The sequence below is a fragment of the Gambusia affinis genome, linkage group LG02 (genome assembly GCF_019740435.1).
Source record: "Gambusia affinis linkage group LG02, SWU_Gaff_1.0, whole genome shotgun sequence".
Taxonomy (NCBI): domain Eukaryota; kingdom Metazoa; phylum Chordata; class Actinopteri; order Cyprinodontiformes; family Poeciliidae; genus Gambusia; species Gambusia affinis.
In genome coordinates, this window is record NC_057869.1 from 33,409,087 (window position 1) to 33,430,527 (window position 21,441).

The following is a 21,441-nucleotide window of genomic DNA, read 5'->3' on the forward strand; positions in this document are numbered from 1 at the left end:
CGGTTTAAGTCAGGAAACACCTTAGAAAGGGAGCAGAATGAGGAGAAAATAAAGCAGAACTTGCTCTACAATCTTTGCTTCACTTGGTGTCTCCCCTAAGGTGAGCTGAGTGGAGCCCAGCGCTGGACGGTGAACGTCTCTGTATCTGTTCCAGTTGGATGACATGCAACAATTCAACATTTTTCTGCATTAGAGTCTGTTTTATATTTAACCAAAGCTCATTATTGGGATTTTAGTCGGGTCCTTAAACTGGTAAATGGACCTTGGTCGTGCACCATAGTTGGAGAATAGATAAAGAAATGAAAGAAATAAAACAAAGCTTTCCTTGCTTCATGATAAATTTCTTTATTTTTGCCACTTCAATAACACACTTTATGGGTCACTTCTACCACAGAGGTCCTGTGTAAAGCCTTGCACAAATAAGGTGATGCTTATTTGTTCAGAAAGATAAAAGACAAGTTTTTGTTTCAGTGATACACTTTACACAAATCTGCTTTGTACACAAACATCCAACACAAACCTTCATTTTTTAAATTGAACACATAAAAACCAATGAAAATATTTTACAACATTCTTATTTTCATTAAGTACCAAAGGGAAAGCAGGCAAGTGTGGCAGCTGACAGCATTTCTATGAGGCGAAGCGTTTCTGGTGTAAAGCATGAGCGTGTATTTTTCTCTGTAGCACTGTGAGATATCCATTGCATAAGCTGCCTTATTGCTGTTGCACACACATACAAATTAATGTTAGCTACAATACTGTGCATGTCTTTTCAAATTACTGTCCTTTCTTCCTATATTCTTCTTTGAGAACCATGCAGTGATGATGCTGTGAATGGATTTGTTCTTTGTAATAGATCGGCTCTGCCTAAAGCATGTCAACTTTAGTTATTTCTTTATTTTATAATGTCTTTCTAATCTTCTGTTTTCATGTCTTCAAATAAGAGCAGCTTACCTTCCTGTGAAATATACCACACATTTATTTTACAGGTTCAAAAAAACTGATGTATTAAGATGTTTGCTATAATATCACAGTGCTATGAAAAATGAACAACAAACAACATGGAAGACATGAATAAAACATCAATTCAAACATTTTACATTTTTTTGTTTGACCCTTTCCTACATATTCACTTTTTAATCTAATTTAATCAGGGGGTTTTTCATTGTTTCTTAAATTATGTTTTTTTCTTTTACTTTGATTGCATTCTGGTTTTGTTTTGTTGTCTTCCCCTACCTTTCCCTTCCTTGTCTCAATCTCTGGTTTTCTGACCTTAGTCTTCAGTAAACTGTGAAAATTGGTCATTAATTTTACAAACCAAGAAAGCAAATAAATCTGAGTGTTGTGGTCATTTCCCTACAGCAGACTGTTAGCTTGAAATGAAAAGAAATCTAATTATTTATTAATAAAGAATTGAGTCAAAGTTTAGAAATATACATAACTAAAATATAAGTAATAATAAACAACAATCAGGTGAAAGTCTGAAGCTTTACATGGATTTTGTTTTTTTTATTATTTTGCTTTGAAAGAGTTAACGGCGTTGAAATGTAAAGAGGTCCATATCTGTGGTTTCCTAAGATAAGATAAGAGTGAGATCACTTCAGAAATTAAACTAAATTACCAGAAAGATCATGGAGAAGCACATTTATGCTAAAAGTGATAGAAGAGATAAAAACAGTTTTTATGACAAGATAAAATAAATATATTGTATTGGCAGTTGATGCTGTCTCTCTTCAGTCTCATCTCACCAAACTGGTACCAGTGCCAAACTGGTTCAAGAACTTACTAAACTATTTTTTGGCGTTTCCAACATTAAGCTCTACTTCGGAAACAAAAAGAAGCCAGCAGCCAGTCAAAACATCATGATCGCCATGTTTAGTTTTGTTTTTGAAAAAACAGCGGGATAAGAAACAGAAATCCAACACCTCACACTGCAACCACAAAAATTTCTACCATTTTTATACTAACTTCTAATTCAAATATCTTAGTAGACTTGAAATTAGACAAAAGTAGCTTTTCACCACGATGGAGGAGTTTGTTTTAAGCAAATAATTAATTAATATTGGCATAAAAAGTGCAGGTTTTTAGTGAAATAACCTGCCATTGGATTTAGTACTTTTTTAATATCAATACTTAGGAATTATTAAGTACCTGATCTATGGTCATGAGCTTTGGGTCATGACCGAAAGAACGAGATCGCGGATACAAGCGGCTGCAATGGGTTTTCTCTGTTGGGTGTCTGTGCTCTCCTTTAGAGATAGGGTGAGAAGCTCAGTCATCCAGGAGGGACTCAGAGTAGAGCTACTGCTCCTTCATGTCGAGAGGGGCCAGTTGAGGTGGCTCGGGCATCTGGTCAGGATGCCTCCTGGACGCCTCCCGGGGCCTCCTCCCCACCGGGAGGAGGCCCCGGGGAAGACCCAGGACACACTGGAGGGACTATGTCTCTCGGCTGGCCTGGGAATGCCTTGGGATTCCTCCGGAGGAGCTGGAAGAAGTGGCTGGGGAGAGGGAAGTCTGGGCCTCCCTTCTGAAGCTGCTACCCCCCGTGACCCGACCCCGGATAAGTGGAAGAAGATGGATGGATGAATTATTAAATTTAAACAAGCTCATATTTTATGCTAAAGAGTTACTCGTTGATTTTGTCCTATTTCAAGTGAGCTAAGACATTTGCACTATTAATTAAACAAAAAATACTTGGTAAGATTTTGTGTTTTTGCAGAGCAGCAATGGTAAGGTTGCTGGATCAACATCAGAACTTAATACGCAGACTTAAGTTCTGCGTACAATAGCCCTGCCTGTTACGTAGCAACCAAAGTGGGGCTCCAGCATGTTTGGTCAACTGGTTTCAACTCTGTATGCTGTACAATGGCTGCAGGAAGTTGATGATTTTCCATCCAGAAACCACATGATAAATTCTTGTTGGTTGTACAGGAGGCTCTACTAATGCTTTTCAAAGATGTACTGTTGTATAATTCTGTATCTGTTTTCAACCATTTTCACATGTGAGTGTAAACGTTGAATTGTGGACAGCAGCTTATTTGGATTTAAAGTGACATGAGGCCCTAAAACTCCTCATTCTGAAAATAACAGAGTAAATGTCATCATCTAATAATTATTTTGTGCAAAGAAAATGCGCATAGATAAATCATAATCTGACCACTGACACAAAATAGGTCACCTTAAAGCAACGCTTCTCAATTCCAGTCCTCAGGCCCCCCTGCCTTGCATGTTTTCGGTGTTTCACTGCTGCCACACACCTGGATTGAATCTATGAGTGATTAACAGGCTTCTGCAGTACTTGATGCCTGCTGAACAGGTAATGCAATCATTTGGATCAGCTGCTCTGAAAAAGGGGCACATCTAAAACATGCAGAGCAGGGGGGCCTGAGGACTGGAATTGAGAAGCACTGCCTTAAAGGGTTAACTCTTACAAATCGGTGTATTGTCCAGATATCGGGAGAGCCATCTGTTTACAATCCTATTTTATGTAATATAATCTGTCTGCACAAAAGAATAAATACTTTATAGATAAACTCTATGACTGCCTTAAAAGACTTCATAACAAGTTAGTTAATACAAGAATGCTTTTATATACTGAACAGCTGAACTGGAAATGTTAGCTTTTCCTTTACTTTACACTAAATTCTCTCTAAAGTCCACAAACTGCACCATCTGTTTGCGAGCATGGGAGATGACTGGTGTGAGTGGAGTACCAGGAGTGGCAGCACCAGGAGTGGAAGCTGCAGGTGTGGTGGCTCCAGGTGTTCCTCCTGGAGTGGTACCCGGTGTTGTGCCGGGAGTAGCGGGAATGATAACAACCGGCGCCGGGCCGGGGCTTTCAGCTCCACCTGCAGCCTCCAGTCGAGGGGCGGACGTGACAAAGCGGGCTTCTCTGATCCGATAGGGTCTTCTGTAGGAGGAAATAGGCGACAGCTCCGAGCCCCAGCCCAGGTAGCTGCCGCTGGACGGCGACGGGGCGTCTGCGCTGAAATACAGAGTAGTGTTGGATTCTGCTGGGGTTCCCTCCTTCTTCTCTGGGGAGGCCAACAGGAGAGGAGAGCGGCGCTCAGGGGACCAGCCAGGCGTCTTGATGTCCAGAGACGCCACGGAGGAGGACGCCTCCGTGAGAGACGCGGCGTTGCTGTCGATGTGGCGGAGGCTTCCGCCAAGTTGAGGAGAGGACAGAGACGGTGAGCCGTAAGCAGCGCTCTGGAAATCCTCGTCACCTTTAGATTTAGAGCAAAACAGTCAACGTCCAAAGCTGCGTTTCCACTCACCTTAAAATTGCATACATTCCAAAAATAAAATGCTTACTAGAAAGAAGGTAATTAAACAAAATGTAAAAAAAAAAATTCAATAAAAGGTTTTGGTGCCAGACATAGATGGGCAGAGGACCCAAAAATTGTACAAAGGTAAAAGTAGAAGTTCTTCAACATGGTTTTACTCAAGTAGAAGTAGAAAGTAGCCATCCAAGAAATTACTCCAGTAAGTAAAACAGTATGTTGGTAAAACGTCTACTCAAGTACTGAGTAACTGATCAAATTAATCAATTATTTAATATTTAAAAAAGAAACATATAAAGGTCAGTAAAACTTTTGGTATTTTAAAGACAAACATGACAATAATTCATGTAAATTAAAAAAATCAAATCAGTTTCTTTCAATAAAAAAATCTAGTGAAACTTTAACAAAAACTACTGGTGTGTGTTTGTATCTGGTGAATTTTTGGTTAATACATTTTTGTTTTTCATTCAGTAGGTGGAAAATCCAGAAATTTTACTGAAGTCAGAGTAGAAATACTTCATAATAAAATTACTCAAGTAAAAGTAAAAAAGTTTCTCAAGTAAATGTAACTTGTTACCATCCAGCTCTGGCGCCAAGATGATGTGGTTCTACCACAATATTAAAATTACTATAGTATTCATGTGTCATTTTAATTGCATTTCTTATTTAGAGCTGCAGTACATAACTTTTATAAAAAAATATTTTTGACATATTTGTTGAAACTGTCACCTTGTCGTGACAATAAGACAGATAATCTGTGAAAAACAATCAAGCTCCTCTGCCTTCTCCCAGTGTTAATTAGAAACAACCAATCAGAGCCAGCAGGCGGGTCTTAGTGCTGTCAGTCACCCTTGTTTACGGGTGAAGGGTGTACATTCATAGACATAATAAAAGAGCAGTCCCAGCATTGGCTGCTCCGGCGCAGAAAATACGGCGGCCATCTTGGAGCGGTTGTCCCTCCTACTTTGCTCAACCAAAACAGCAGAAGATGCCTCAGCATTGCAGGATATTGTTGTTTGGATCGACAGACTATTGATGTGAGGGTTTGACAGACAACGTTTCACAAGTACAGACATATTATTTTGGCGTTTTTTGTGATTAGAATATTACTATACCATATGTAGGAGCCATTTAGCCTTTTTTGTGTTTATCGCCACCAGGGGGCGTATTTCATTTTGAGTTGTGTGTCTAATGGGGGATGGGTTATTTAAGGACAAGCATGATTATGTTCAGGTGTTGTTGATAAAAAGGGGCAACAGTTTTCTACTGTGTTTTCAGGTTAAGGTTCTATGTCAGAATGTAAATGAATTTGCAATGGAAATAGCAGCAATGGACAGCATGCAAACAATAAACGACTTTATTATAAAACAAAACAAAGACTGGCATCCGGAATTCTTAATAGAGCACACGTAAGACCAACGCTTCAACAATCAACAACCGGTAGCCTAAAATACAGGATTTTAGCCGCTACATTTAGGTAGAAAACTGCCTCGTTTGGAGGAACCACCGATCCTTCTGCATTTGGTTGCACGAAGCCGCAAAGTAAAGGTCGCACCGAAGCAGGCTATTGGAGCCACCGGACAATCGGAGAGGAGCGACCGGGACACCGGGCGCCGGAACCGGACAGGAGCGACCGAGACACCGGGCGTCGGAACCGCAGAGGAGCGATCGCGACACCGGGCGTCGGAGCCGCAGAGGAGCGATCGCGACACCGGGCGTCGGAGCCGCAGAGGAGCGATCGCGACACCGGGCGTCGGAGCCGCAGAGGAGCGATCGCGACACCGGGCGTCGGAGCCGCAGAGGAGCGATCGCGACACCGGGCGTCGGAGCCGCAGAGGAGCGATCGCGACACCGGGCGTCGGAACCGGATCCGCACAGGAGCGATCGGGTCACCGGACGTCTGAACTGGAGCCGCACAGGAGCGATCGGGTCACCGGACGTCTGAACTGGAGCCGCAGAGGAGCAAACGACGCTGCACGCTTGGAACAGAGCTGCATGGATCGAGCTATTGGAGCCACAAGGATTCGTAACAGGACATCGGGACGCAGATCATCAATGCCGGCCAACGCATCATTGGGGTATGTGGGTCAGCGCTGATATCTATGAATGGCCATCATTTGTGCACACAAAGGTCCAAGCTTAAATCCAATGCATTGGTAGCAGACTGAAGACTGCTTAAAAGAAAAGGAGAGTTCTCCATAAATAAACAATCTACAATTTATGACCAAATTAACTGAAAACTGTCAGCCATTATGGCAGAAGAGGAAAATGTTGGTCTGGATCAGGAGGGTCAACATAACATTATGGGTGAAGAGGAAAGTTCTCAGAGGGAAACTGAAAAAAGACAAGTGAAATTAACAGGCAAAGCTTTGTTGATGAAAATCAGTAACTTAGAAAGTGAGAGAAAAACAAAGTTAAATAAGCTCACAAAATTAAGACAAACTATTACAGTGTTGAAAAATGACAAAGGGTGTGTGAATGACATTAAGGGAGAATTTAAAAGGTATTTAGGTTTGTATAATGAAATACAAAAGGTACACCAGGGTTTGTTGAAATTATTGCCGGTAGATGAAACACAGAAGCATGATACATGGTTTCAAGCTAAAATGTTGAATGTTCATGATTTTGTTACTTCTACTCATAAATGGTTGGCTGAGGCTCAAGGTTGCTCAGTCGGTGTGCCTGACGATATTAGAGAAAATAAAAGTAAAAATGATAATGAAGCTGAAACAAAAGCTGCCAGTGGTAGCATGATCATGATGGAGGAGGAGCTACAAATTGAACCTCATGACAGCATTTCAAATGTTTCTTTAAGGTCTTTTAGAAAGACTGGGAGTCAAAGGGGTTCTTCTACAACAACCAGCAAATCTTCAACACTTTCTGAACAAATAAAAGCAGAAGCAGAAAGGGCTGCACTCCTGGCATGTGCAGCTGCTTTAAAGGAGAAGCATGCGCTGGAGGAGCAGGAATACCTGTTAAAGAAAAGAAAGGAAGAACTTGAGATGGACACCAAAATAGCTGCTGCTAACGCCAAGCTAATGGTTCTAGAGGGCAGCACTAAAGGCAGCATTACATCTAAGCGTTCTGATGGAATGGATTCATATGTTAGAAAAGGTGCTAGACCCAAGATCAAACCTACTTTACTCCTTTCACAAACTTCACAGTTGGTTACCAAACCTGCAAAAAAGCTTCAAGAAGATGCAGGACTGCTATTGGATAAAGAGGTTGAGTCAGATCTATACACGGCTTATGTACAGCATATTCCACCCCAGGTTGATGACACTGTTTTCAATTCTTTGGTGTCACAAACGGCTCGCCCTGCTGTTCAAACTTCTAAAGCTTCTATTATTTTATCCGATCCCAATGTTACCACTCAAAACAGTTTGCTTCCATCAAATCAAAATCCATCTGCTGGAGACCTCTACAATGTATTGAAACAGCAGAATGACATAACAACTCTTCTGGTGCAAATGCAAACAAGCCAGTTACTGCCACACAGAGAAATTCCCATTTATGATGGAGATCCTTTACAGTTCAACTCATTTTTGAAAGCCTTTGAATATTGTGTGGAAGCAAAGACCAGTTGTAAAGGAGACTGTTTGTACTACCTTGAACAGTACACCAGGGGGCAACCAAGAGACCTGGTACGTAGTTGCCTTCACATGACTGCAGAAAGAGGATACACTGTGGCCAAGCAACTCTTAAAAGAACATTTTGGCAATGAATTTAATATTACTGCAGCCTACATGGAAAAGGCCACTGGTTGGCCCAACATTAAAGGTGAAGATGCTAAAGCATTAAAGGCATTTGGACTGTTCCTTCGTGAATGCTGCAATGCAATGGAGGAACTGCAGTATTTGGATGAGTTAAGCATGCCAGCTAACATGAAAATCTTGGTTCAAAAGTTTCCTTTTAAGCTAAGAGAAAAATGGAGAACAAAAGCAAATGAGATTTTTGAGAGAACTCGTCAAAGAGCAGGTTTCAGAGATATTGTTGCTTTTATTGAACACCAGATTAGGATCATCTCTGATCCGATTTTTGGAGATATACAAGACTTACAACCTGCTAAGGGAATCATAAGACCTAGCAAACCTCAAATAAAGTCACAGTTTAAAAGAAACAGTTTTGTCACCCATGTTTCTGTTAAGGATGACTGTAACATGCCGTCTCTCAAAAATGAAGTAACTGTTGTTGACAAATCAAATTATTCATCCTGTCTGTATTGTAAACAGGATAGTCATGTATTAGAACAATGTCGACAATTAGGAAAGAAGTCACACAGGGAAAAACTAGACTTTATAAAAAACAAAGGTTTATGTTTTGGTTGCTTGGATACAGGACATTTAAGCAGGAACTGTGATAAGCGCATCGCTTGCAAACACTGTAACCAAAAGCATCCCAGCATTTTGCACATTGGACAGAAGGAAAATCCCCATCAGAAAGAGTTGGATCAGGCAGCAAAGGGCTGTAAAACCTCCTCTACTTGTGGTCATACTGGGGCTGGCCACCATACAGGGATTCTTCCCATCCTGCCTGTGAAAGTGAAAAGTTCAAAGGGAACTAAGATCATTAAAACGTATGCCTTTCTGGATCCAGGGAGCACTGATACATTCTGCTCTGAAAGACTTCTTAATGAACTCAACATTCAAGGTCGAAAGGCTCAGATTCATCTCCGGACAATGGGTCATAGTAAAACAATGACGACCTCTATCATTAAAGGGCTGGAGATTGCAGAAATAAATGGAAGCCATTTCTATCAGCTTCCCATTGTGTTTACACAAAAGGAAATGCCAGTCTCCACCGACAATATCATCAGTGAGGAGGAGCTGTCAAAATGCTCATACTTAAAGGACATTAATTTTCCTCGCATACAGGCTGGTGTAGAATTATTAGTGGGCACAAATGCAGCTAAACTAATGGAACCTTGGGAGGTGGTTAATAGTAGAGGTGAAGGGCCCTATGCAATCAGAAGCCTCCTAGGATGGGTTATAAATGCCTCAGCAGAAGGTTACACGGATCTTGAAAATGGGTACCCTTCAGTTCATGTCAACAGAACTACAGTTGATAAAATTGAAGAGCTTCTGACGAGCCAATACAACTATGACTTCATTGAGAAGTCCTTTACAGAACAAGAGGAAATGTCAAGAGAGGAACAAAAATTCCTAGACATAATGGATCTTTTTTCTTCCACATCACAGTTTGTCATTATTCTGTGTAGCGTCTCAGAAGATGTTGTACTAACAGTCAACAAAAACTTTTACATGGATGACCTCTTAAAAAGTCTGCCATCAGAGGAAAGTGCAGTTACCATGGCCAAAGATCTTATGGCTATTTGCAGCAGAGGAGGATTTACGCTAACCCAATGGCTTAGCAACAGCCGAGAAGTGCTCCTATGTATCCCAGAAGAACTCATGTCCCAAACTCTTTGTGAGTTGAATCTGAACAGTGATGAGCTACCGGTAAACAGAGCATTAGGTTTACAATGGTGGACAGAGACAGACAGTTTTAAGTTCAAACTGAAAGTCAAAGAAAAGCCTTCCACTAAAAGAGGTATGTTGTCTACCATCAGCTCCATTTATGATCCGCTAGGATTCCTAGCTCCTCTTCTACTTCCTGCCAAACTGCTGTTACAAGAGTTATGCAGGATGAAATGGGGCTGGGATGATCCTATACCTCTAACCTTTCAAAAACAGTGGAACCAATGGCTGACTGACTTGGAAAAATTGGCTGACTTCCAAGTCCGCAGATGCATCAAACCTGAAGGGTTTGGAGAAGTGGTTGATGCTCAGTTACACCACTTCTCTGACGCTAGTGAGAGAGGGTATGGTACAGCTACATATGTTAGAATGCAGAACAGCAACAAGAGAGTTCATGTATCATTCTTGTTTGGCAAAGCCAGAGTAGCTCCACTCAAACCTGTGACTATTCCACGTTTAGAGCTCACAGCTGCTGTTATGGCCGTTAGACTGAATAACATGCTTCAGTCAGAGCTTCAGCTGCCATTGGAGAAGGCTTGCTTTTGGACTGACAGCACATCTGTTCTAAAATATATAAGAAATGAAGACAGAAGGTTTCAGACTTTTGTTGCTAACAGAGTAACAATCATTAGGGATAATACAGACTTTGATCAGTGGAGACACGTGCCTTCATCTTTAAACCCTGCTGATGACGCTTCCCGTGGGTTTAAAGTTGACAGCCTTTTGAACCAAAAATGGATGGAATGTCCTACATTTTTGTGGGAACCTGAAGATAAATGGCCCAAGTCTCCTATAGATTTCAGTATGACTACTGATGACCCAGAACTAAAGAAGACTCCCTTGATCAATGCTACGATCATCAACTCAAATGCAACTTCTCAATTAATAGCATTCTTCTCAGACTGGCAAAAATTGAAGTCTGCAGTTGCTTGGTTCCTCAAGTTAAGGGGAGTTCTGCTGACATTGAGTAAAAGAAGAAAGGAATTCAAATTGGCCAATTCAATCACATCTGAAACATCAACACTGGAATTGACAAAAGAAATGGAAACTCTCAAAAACTCTCTGGGAAATCAAAGTGTGTCTCTAGAAGAGCTCACGCAAGCTGAGACAGCCATAATTTCCTTTTGCCAAAAGGAAAGATTCCCTGATGAATTTGCTGCATTAACATCCCGCAACTCAGAAATATCCAGAAGCAGCCCAATTTACAAACTGAACCCTGTGCTGCAAGATGGGCTTCTGCGTGTTGGAGGCCGGCTGAGTAAAGCAGCCATCCCAGAGAACATTAAACATCCTCTCATTCTGGCAAAGGACCAGCACATCTCCAACCTTATCCTCCGACATTTTCACTTGCAGCTTGGTCATGGAGGTAGAAATTATGTCCTCTCAGTTGTAAGAAAAAAATTTTGGATAACAAATGGAGTTTCAGCTGTGAAAAGGGTCATAGCGAAATGTTCTTTCTGCAGGCTATATGAAAGACAAACTGGTCAACAACAGATGGCAGACTTGCCAGAGGAAAGAGTGGTCCCTGATCTACCACCATTCACAAATGTTGGTGTAGATTATTTTGGGCCTATTGATGTGAAAAGAGGACGCAGTGTTGTAAAACGCTATGGAGTACTGTTCACTTGCATGACAAGCAGGGCCGTACACCTTGAAGTGGCGTACTCTTTAGATACCGACTCATGTATTAATGCACTGCGCCGATTTATTTCACGAAGAGGTCAAGTTTCACACATGAGATCAGATAATGGCACCAATTTCATCGGAGCAGAAAGAGAACTACGAGAAGCTCTAGCCTCTCTAAATAATGGAAGAATTGAGAAGGCCATGGCACACAAAGGGATTAAATGGAGTTTCAACCCACCATCTGGATCACATTGTGGCGGGGTTTGGGAGCGCCTCATTCGAATGATCAGAAAGATTTTACATTCAGTGCTTCGTCAACAAATGTTGGACGATGAAGGATTCCACACTGTGCTTTGTGAAGCTGAGGCAATACTTAACGATCGTCCCATCACAAAGTTATCAGAGGACCCCAATGACCTTGAGGCTTTAACACCCAACCACCTGCTACTCATGAAAGGAAAACCATCTTTTCCGCCAGGACTGTTTGACAAAAAAGATCTGTACGCAAAAAGAAGGTGGAAACAAATCCAATACATCTCAGATCTCTTTTGGAAACGTTGGATTCGAGAATATCTACCGTTATTACAAGAACGACAAAAATGGATAAAGAAAAAAAGGTGCTTCATTCCTGGAGATGTGGTAGTAGTTATGGACTCCACAACACCTCGAGGGTCTTGGATATTAGGGAAAGTTATTAAAACTTTTCCAGATAAAAAGGGTTTGGTGCGAGTGGTTCATCTTCAAACAAAAACAAACATTATTGAAAGACCTGTGACAAAGATTTGTCTGTTATGTGAAGCTACGAACTGTTAAACTGGTAGAATAGTGAATGTGTAAACTTGGGTTGCCTGTTATGTATAATTGGGCATATATTTATTTGTGGCTCCTTTAATTTAAGTTTGATAATTGCTACGTCTACTGCCACACGCAATTAGGGGCTGGCGTGTAGGAGCCATTTAGCCTTTTTTGTGTTTATCGCCACCAGGGGGCGTATTTCATTTTGAGTTGTGTGTCTAATGGGGGATGGGTTATTTAAGGACAAGCATGATTATGTTCAGGTGTTGTTGATAAAAAGGGGCAACAGTTTTCTACTGTGTTTTCAGGTTAAGGTTCTATGTCAGAATGTAAATGAATTTGCAATGGAAATAGCAGCAATGGACAGCATGCAAACAATAAACGACTTTATTATAAAACAAAACAAAGACTGGCATCCGGAATTCTTAATAGAGCACACGTAAGACCAACGCTTCAACAATCAACAACCGGTAGCCTAAAATACAGGATTTTAGCCGCTACACCATATTTATGTCCAAATCTCCCGTTTTTTGGTTTCAATGTTTCCTAAAGACATGACGTAAGAAAGAAGTGTGTGTGTGTGCATATAAACATGGATAGCCAATATTACTCAATATTAGTAATTATTTGTGTTTGTATATTTATATAAATATGTATTCATATATATTTTTTTAATTATTTATGGGTGTGTGCTTTGTAAAATGCTCATCATACATCAATATCAGAATATTCTATTCCTTTTCTATTGTTCCCCCACTAAGCATATTTAAATATGCTGAACCATGAATCATTACAATTCAAAAATGCTTAAAAAAAATTAAAATCTTTGTAATTGTAGCTTTGATAGTTATTTGATGCGACAGACTGGCGACCTGTCCAGGGTGAACCTGCCTCTCGCCCGGGACGCAGCTGGAGATAAACACCAGCAACCCTCCGGACCCCATTAGGGACGAAGGGTGTAAAGACAATGGATGGATGGATGGATGGATGGATGGATGGATGGATGGATGGATGGATGGATGGATGGATGGATGGATGGATGGATGGATGGATAGATGGATGGATGGATGGATGGATGGATGGATGGATGGATGGATGGATGGATGGATGGATGGATGGATGGAAAGTTCTTTGAATCAGGTTTCTAGTGAAAAAAAAACTGTACTAGGATGGATTAAATGTGCTGATACGTCAATGGTCCTGCCAAACATATGACGCTGAGTGGAGAGGTCCATGAGGCATCTATTCTTTCATTATGCAGCATTTACAGCTTGCCTCTACTGCCCCCTCATGGCCAAACACTTTATAACAGTGCTTCTGGTTTCCCACCTTTATCATCTGATGGAGCGGCGCTTAATTCGTCCTCTGTGGTTTCCTCAGGAATGACCTCCTGGAAAGGGATGATCTCTGGAAACCTCATGTCCTTGATGGTTGTGGGAGGAGCTTTTCTCACTGGTCGGGCCACAATGTTGCTGTGAGCTGGTTTAGGTGGCTGGACGACTTCACTCACCTGCACAGAAAAGACAGCTAAAGCTGGCGACTGCAATCAACACAGATACACGCAGTTTTCATCTTTCATCAATTTCACTCCAACTAGGTTTCAATTCAAGGTTTCTGACAGAATATCTTGCCTGAGGAGTTTGGACGACCAGCGGTGGAGGAGCTGGAGGGGCTGGTTGAGGAACTGGGTGTGAGATTTGAAGAACTCTCGGTTGAGGAGGTGGAACCTGACAAATTGGAATAAAAATAAAAACCATTACATTATTTCAAAATAAGCCAATCTTGTCTGGAAGGGAGGACATTTTTCCTCAATCCACAAACACAAACAGCAATAAAGATCACACTTTGTAACTTTGTAACCGTTGTAACTTAAAAGAAAGGTAAAATTATGAGAGTCTTCAATTGGTTGGATTAGGGGCCCATATTGCAACATTTGCTACATTTTTAGCTGGTGCAGTTTGGTGTCAAACAAACCAAATTAATTTAATAACCTGTTTCACCCTTCGCCTGAGGTGGCACTACACCAAGAACCACTGAAGAAGACACTTCCTGCATCATTAAATGTAAGCAAAAAATGGAGTCGGGTTGTTTTATTTCTCTTTTGTCATTGGTAAAAGACTATGAGTCATTTCTTCTACTAGCGCTAGACTTTGGCATTTGTTTTGGTTGTATTTACCCAAGCTGTATACAAGCTAGAGTTTGATTAAAACGGACTAAACGGGGCTGGTGTGAATGCACTTTAAATTTAATCATTAAATGGAGACCAAGAGTTCAGGAGAGCAACAAACCCGGGGTACATGATGCACATCAGGGGAGTGAATCTCTTCCGGGAGACCCATGAGTCCGGCCAGTCCGCCTTCTCCGTACGCTGACCAGATCCTTGAAACGTCTCCTGTCTTAAGAGCTAAACGAATCAGCAGCCAGTGGTGATGCTTCCAGCCTTCCCATTGGATGGGCAGGTCCATCAGGGTCCCACCTCCTGAAAATAAAGTTTTTAAACATGTTTTGGTTAAACAAAAATAATTTTAAAAAAGTAAAATGGATTTTTAAAAAATGGCACATCTGGAACTCAAGCAAAATAGGTCAAATTAGACAGTAAAAGAATAAAATAATTATTTAACGCACAATATATAAATAGTTACAACAAAGATGAATATGCAGACAGGTTAATCACCAACCAGACAATGTTGTACGGTGATGGAAATTGGGCTCGACTTTCTCCTCCAGTGAGAGTGTAGATCCTCGCTCCATGCAAGCCCCACCGATCCCCCTGTGGCGAATACTCTGGAAGATCTCAAAAGACTTGGGATGCAGGAAACGGTAGTACAGCACCAACGCTATCACACCTGCAGATGGAAAGCACTCATCAAAAGGTAGACTTTCATTAAAAACATTCAGGGAAAACAGAAAGTTTTGCATGCCTTACCAATGAGGAAGCTGCAGAAGACTGCAGCCGGGATCCCCACAGTGTCCCAGGACACCATCGCAAAAAACCAGGAGGAGGCCAGAAGAAGAAGAGCGTTCTCAAAAAACATGACCTGTGGATTGTAGTGGGGGTTGAAATTCGAGTAACAAATTAGACCTTACTGTCTCTCGTGCGTATATTTTACAATGCTTTGTGTAAAAGCATTGTACACAAAGCATTTCTCTTATGTCTTCCTGGTTGAGATCAGAAAGACAATTTCTTTGAAATTGCCAGCTTTCCTATATATGATTAAAAACACATCCCTGCAGCATGAAGTTGCTGCCACCCTATTTTATGGAAGGAATGTTAGGGACTTACTCCACATGTAGCGATTTGCATTTGGGCCACGAAGATTAATTTTCTTGTAATCTGCTTTGTTTATCTACTGCAAACAATGCTTTCTTTTAACAGAGGTTTTATTGCTGCCATTATTAAACAAACGCCAGATCTGGGAAGTGAAAGACAAATAGTTTTCTAACTTGGTTACTTGCTTACAGAATTTTCCACCAGAGTTGTGGATTCAGCTCAGCTCAACCAGGACAAAACAGAAGTTTTAATCACTGGATCAGAGGATCAGAAGGAAACTATTCTTCCAAAATTAAAAACTGCATCTTTTAAACCTTCAAACAGAGTCGGACGCCTGGGCATTCTTCTTGACTCTGAGCTCACTTTTATTCCACATATTAAATAAATATTTAAAACAAGATTTTTACCTGAAAGCATAGCCAGAGTTTGTCCTATTCTCTCCCTCACTAACACTATGCATGCGTTTACTTCCAGCTGTATAGACTGTTGTGATGCCCTGCTTTCTGGTCTCCCTGAAAAAACTCTGCACAGCCTTCAGCTGTTACAAAACGCTGCAGTTCGTGTGCTAACCGAGACCAGAAGGCAGGCTCACATCACACCTGTTTTAAAATCATTGCATTGGCTCCCAGTACGTCTCTGGACTGATTTTAAGGTTCTTTTACTGGTTTTTAAATGTCTTAATGATCTCGCACCGTCTTATCTTGCAGAGCTGCTTTACCTTATGAACCCCTGCAGACTCTGAGGTCCTCTGGCAACAGATTATGAACCGTTCCAAGAGTTAGAACTCACACTTATGGTGAGGCTTCTTTCCAGTATTATGGCCCCAGTTTGTGGAACGGTCTGCCAGAGAACCTGATGGCTTCACAAAACGTTGTTGTCTTTAAGAGCAGGATAAAGACCCATCTTCTTAACTGTATGTCCTGAATTTAATCGTTTCTGCTCAGTTTGTGCATTTCCCATGCAGTGGTGTGATTTTTCCATGTGGGGCTGAGATGGGAAATTGGTTTTATTGATCTGTGCAGCACTTTGAGCTGCTTTTAGTGTAATGGGTGCTTTATGAATGAAATTGATTGATTGATTGATTGATTGATTGATTGATTGATTGATTGATTGATTGATTGATTGATTGATTGATTGATTGATTGATTGATTGATTGATTGATTGATTGATTGATTGATTGATTGATTTCTGCCACTACACTAATGCTATCACATTGGGGTCTGTCTTTCAACAGATCCCAACATATTATTTGGATTTCATTATGACATAATTATTTGTAATTATGTCATAATGAAATCCAAATAATATGAATTAAAGGTTGTGAAAATTTCAACCTTTAAATTGAAATTATAAAGGTTGAAAAGGCTTTAAAATTTCAGTGGCTCACGGGAGGAGCAACGTCAACGGATATTTCGTATCCCAGCAATAGAAGACAAGCAAGCGACCAAAGACAAAATCAGATCTGGTTAAGAACTCTTCAAAATAAAACACTTCCTATTTCCAAAATAAATCATGGTTGCCACAATGTTTCCAGGAAGAGAGAGAAGAGCTGGCAGACAGACGTACCAGGTAAAACGCAGCCATGCGGTATCTGGACGGACCGTACTTCACGTTGAGGAAGAGAAAGACATGAACGGCTCCCAGAACGAGGTTGAAAATACTCCATCGGCTCGTTGAACGGATGACGTCGGTTTGCTGAGACACCATCCAGAAAGTTGCACCCAGCCAGTGCACACCTGCCACAAACACACACTTCCAAAGTCAGTTTCAAACACCTTATAAATATGAAGTAAAACGTTTAAACGTAGGCTGGGAGAAATGATAAACTGTTCTGTACAACAGCGTATTAGGGCCACTGAGAAAGTGAACATTTTTGTCAAAATTAAATATCTAATTTTGAGATCTCAGAAATGTTCTAGAAAAAGTTTGGACGTTTCTGAATTTAAAAACTCAAAATTGTTTTATCTTTATCAGTAGAAAATTTTGACTATTGAAATTTCTAATTTTTTTCTACAAGATTTCTGAGTTTTCTGGAGAAAATTTATCCGTCTTTGTTTTTTCTTTATACAATGGCACTAATATGGAGTTGTATGTTAAGAAGTATTTTTCTACGCTGTACTTTTTACTTTTACTTGAGTAATTTTATTCTGAAATATTCCTACTCTTACTTGAGCAAATTTTCTGGATTCTCTACCCCATTTAGTCATTTAGTTGTTATTTTAGTCAAACATTCACCAACACCTGCAGCTTTTGTTAAAACTTCATAAGTTTTATATTGAAAGAAATTGTAAAATATTTTTTACTGATTTTGTTATTTTGCAAATATGTTATTTTAAAATGCTTTTCATTTTGATCTTTAAAATGTCAAAATGTTCACATAACATATTTTTGTCCATCTGATGATGTAATGTTCAAATATAATTGGTGTTTTGATCAGTTACTCGGTACCTGAGCCTTACCAATACTGATCTTTTTACTTTCTCACTTGATTAAAATAGGTTGAAGTACTGCTACTCTTACTGAAGAACAAGTTTGGTTACTCTTATACCAAAGTAACTGGACCTCAGCATGAGGTCTTGGCTTACCAATGACTCCCAGGACCCACTGCTTGAAGATGCGTGTGAAGAGCATGAGCACAGCAAACCGAGATCCCAACATGCCAACCTGAATGAACACAGAATGCATCTTTACACATAGAAAACAAAAACGACTGCTGTGAGCTTCAGACATGTGTGCTGAATAATCCCCACCCTCCACAGGAGTCGGCAAAGAATGGCAGCTGGAGTCATGTGCAGGTGTCCCGGTCTGATGAGTGAGCAGGATCTGGCGTACAGAACCAGCGCCCAGGCCAGAGACAGCAAACACACAGCAAAACACACCGAGGCTGCAGGGAGGAAAGAGCAGGGAGTTATTGCGCCCTCTACTGCGCATGCGGGGCTCTGCGGTTCACACTGGGGAACATATACAAGTGTTGCATGTATCTAGAAGTGTGAACGGCCACGGGGGAAAAAATCTGATTTGGGTCACTTCAAGCTGCGGAGCGAACGTAGCCAAAGTACCTCTCAAGCTCAAGCAAAAATTATATTCCAGATTAGATTTTGTTGCAGCTTTTTTTCTTTATTACAATTTAAAGTATACATTTTCTGAAATTTAAATTTTGTTGAGGGTAACTGACAACATTTAAACGTTTTGAGCTGTTCTGCTGTCTTCATTCAGCCACACACACCAATCACACACTGCGGTCTTCGCGTTCAGCTCACCAGGAGAGCGGACTCCTATGTCGGTACAGATGAGTACGTAGGTCTGGAGCAGCGTTTCAGGGAGCGTGACCACCAAGGCCTCAAACAGACGTAACGCTGATACATCAGCCTGCTGCATGATTTCTCCATAAACATCCTCATCCGGGAGACGCATACAGTCCCACAGTCTGCCGGGGACAAACATGGCAACCAACGATCAGACATAAGGTTAAATGAAATACTGTAAATGTACAGCTTTGTAAAGTCTGCCCACCTTTTAAAGATACCCAGGTGTAATATGTGAGTCCATCTGAGAGATTTCCTGGGGATTTTTCCATCTGAGCGATACCACAGATAACTGAGCCACTGTGGACCCCAACCTGCAAACACACAGGGGAATAAAAGTAAAAAAAAAAAAAGTGAAGTTTTCACTCTCTGGCTGTAATTGGATTCATTTGGTTTGATTTGTGTTTTTTACCTGGGAGCAGGAAGAGTGCAGTGAAGCCAGCAAGATGAGCATAGCAGTAGTTGTGGCCAATCCAAATGTAATACACAAAGCAATAGATCACTGGGAAAAACACAGAAAACACAATAAATAAAGGAGAATATATATATATATATATATATTACTCCTGGTGTCTATGCTGGAGTAACATATAAATACTATAACTGAAAATTATGTGATCCTCACTTTACACATTTGTAAGCAGTGACCTTTGAATTTGTAATTTGTGTTACTCGGTCTTCTGTGGAGGATTATAAATTAGAGAAATAAATATGATTCCAAAACATACTTACTGTTATTGATCTAGTAAATAGTATTAAATAACTAATTTTAGTGTAAAGCAACATGCATTCTGTAACATGTTGAGTTCTGCTGCTGGATTACAGCAGAAAACCAGGAAACTCTAGAAGTTTTATGACATTTACATACAAACAGTCTGTAACAGAGTGGATATAGAGATGGACTTAAAATATTGCTGGGATATTTTGTGGTACTATTGTGATATTCTTTAGGTAACTGTTTGCATTCACAGACCCACAAACACAAATACTCTTGAAAAACAAGTTCTTCTTTACGACAAAAAAGTGTGATTTGTATCATTAAACTGCACACAGTAATTACATTTAATCAAATTTTAAAATGTATTGTCATTTGTTGATACACTGGTTTAACAAACAGTAGAGAAAAAAAGAACAAATTGCAATCCTGACAATTTGTTTTAATCAGTATTAATTGAAATTTATGACAACAGTAAATCACAATTCTTATCATAAGAAATGTATCATAATAAATGATAAACAATACAACTCTATTCCTAATTTATATTAGAAAGTCCCTAAATTAGTTCGTCACAACATTTTGGGCTGTTTTGTTTAATTTTGCAACTGATTCTACTGATTTATCCTCCAGGTTTACATGTAAGTGACAGTAATTTGAGCAACACGCTGCGGTGTTTGGGAAATCCTGTCTGTCATGACTGTCCAGATTGAGTTTGAATGTCCTCTCTTCAACATCTCATTAGTGACAGCAGCTGCTCAAACCTCTCTGCATCATCATCATCATCATCATCATCATCATCATCATCATCATCATCATCATCATCATCATCATCATCATCATCATCATCCTCCCGCAGTTCTGCCTCCCCGCATTCCTCCATACATGTAATCTGAACCTCTGAGCTGCCAAATTAGGCCCCATCCCGGGGTAAACGCCCATCCCCTCATCCATCCAGAAAGAGCGCTAAAATATAACACCATGGCTCCTCTTGGACTCCATCACAAAATATCCCACAGACCATTTAAAGATGAGACTTAAAGGCGGGGAACACGCTGACATGAGTCAGCAGTCTTGATGCATGTAGGTTTAAAAATAGGGAACACTCTGCAGATCCCGCTGCAGTCTGTTGTTCATAACAACACAGGCCAGCTTTAAAGTGACAATGAGTTTAAAACTCAGAGCCGCTGATGCTGATGTTGAATCCTGTCTGTGGCGCCCCGCATCCACACGGGCTCTCAAAGCGGAGCAAACCTGCATCTCACTGCAAACATAACGCAACCAGAACCGATTATTATAAGATCAACACAGCAAACACGCGGGTTTCTATCTACCCTGTGTAGAGAAAACAGCGGACGGAGTGAGATATGAGCGTGTCCCAGGTAACACTCACCGGCCGTCCTCTCCGCAACGATCAGGAATGCGGTAAAAACGAAAACGCAAACTTGGCAACACGGCATGTAGCCTCCTCCGTTGCTCGGGGTGTCCGTGTAATCCCTCATGGTGGCGTGAAAAAGATGATCGGTTCCTCGGATTCACAGAGATGGGTGAATGCAGGCCGGGGTGGTTCTGCTCCCACCCGGTCCAGCTGCGGCAGCTCTGCGTCCCACCGTCCCACCGTCACCGCCCGACCGTCCCGTTAAAGCAACACAGCACGATGCGGACACACCAGCACGACTTTAATTATATTTATGTGACCAAGTGTAGACAAATGAGCCAAACACATCCAACTGAAAAACGTAAGTGGGTTTTATTTCCCGACTGTCCTCAGATGGAACAGTTATTAATTTTGGTTTGATTTAATAATAACAAAATAAAGAAACTCGTGAAAGGTGTTATCAAAACAAATAATTCAAACGGCTTTTCTAAAAACAAAATTAAATTTTCCTAACTTGAGAATCACAAATGAAAACGTTGACACCAGAAAAAGACATCAGTAGTGGGCTTGCTAAAACACAACATAAGCAT

The 21,441-nt window shown here is 40.8% G+C and overlaps 1 protein-coding gene across 1 annotated transcript; it reads right to left on the reverse strand.

Annotated features, from left to right (window-relative positions):
* Positions 1-329: 329 nt before the first annotated feature.
* On the reverse strand, positions 330-21,092 carry LOC122846416 (XK-related protein 5-like). Its single transcript, XM_044143380.1, has 13 exons — positions 20,867-21,092; positions 19,171-19,260; positions 18,967-19,072; positions 18,714-18,880; positions 18,204-18,337; positions 18,039-18,117; positions 17,020-17,189; positions 15,108-15,219; positions 14,860-15,027; positions 14,470-14,660; positions 13,813-13,908; positions 13,511-13,691; positions 330-4,226 (listed from the first exon to the last, which is right to left on the reverse strand). Exons 1-13 carry the CDS (start codon positions 20,973-20,975, stop codon positions 3,634-3,636), a joined length of 2,196 nt encoding a protein of 731 aa, XP_043999315.1. The 5' UTR covers positions 20,976-21,092; the 3' UTR covers positions 330-3,633.
* Positions 21,093-21,441: the final 349 nt, after the last annotated feature.

Excerpts from the sequence above, each read along its gene's own strand:
- LOC122846416 (XM_044143380.1), bottom strand. The coding sequence starts at position 20,975 with ATGAGGGATTACACGGACACCCCGAGCAACGGAGGAGGCTACATGCCG. Across the intron at positions 19,073-19,170 it reads TGCACTCTTCCTGCTCCCAG|GTTGGGGTCCACAGTGGCTC; the intron begins GTAAAAAACACA and ends GTGTGTTTGCAG. Across the intron at positions 18,881-18,966 it reads CACCTGGGTATCTTTAAAAG|ACTGTGGGACTGTATGCGTC; the intron begins GTGGGCAGACTT and ends TGTCCCCGGCAG.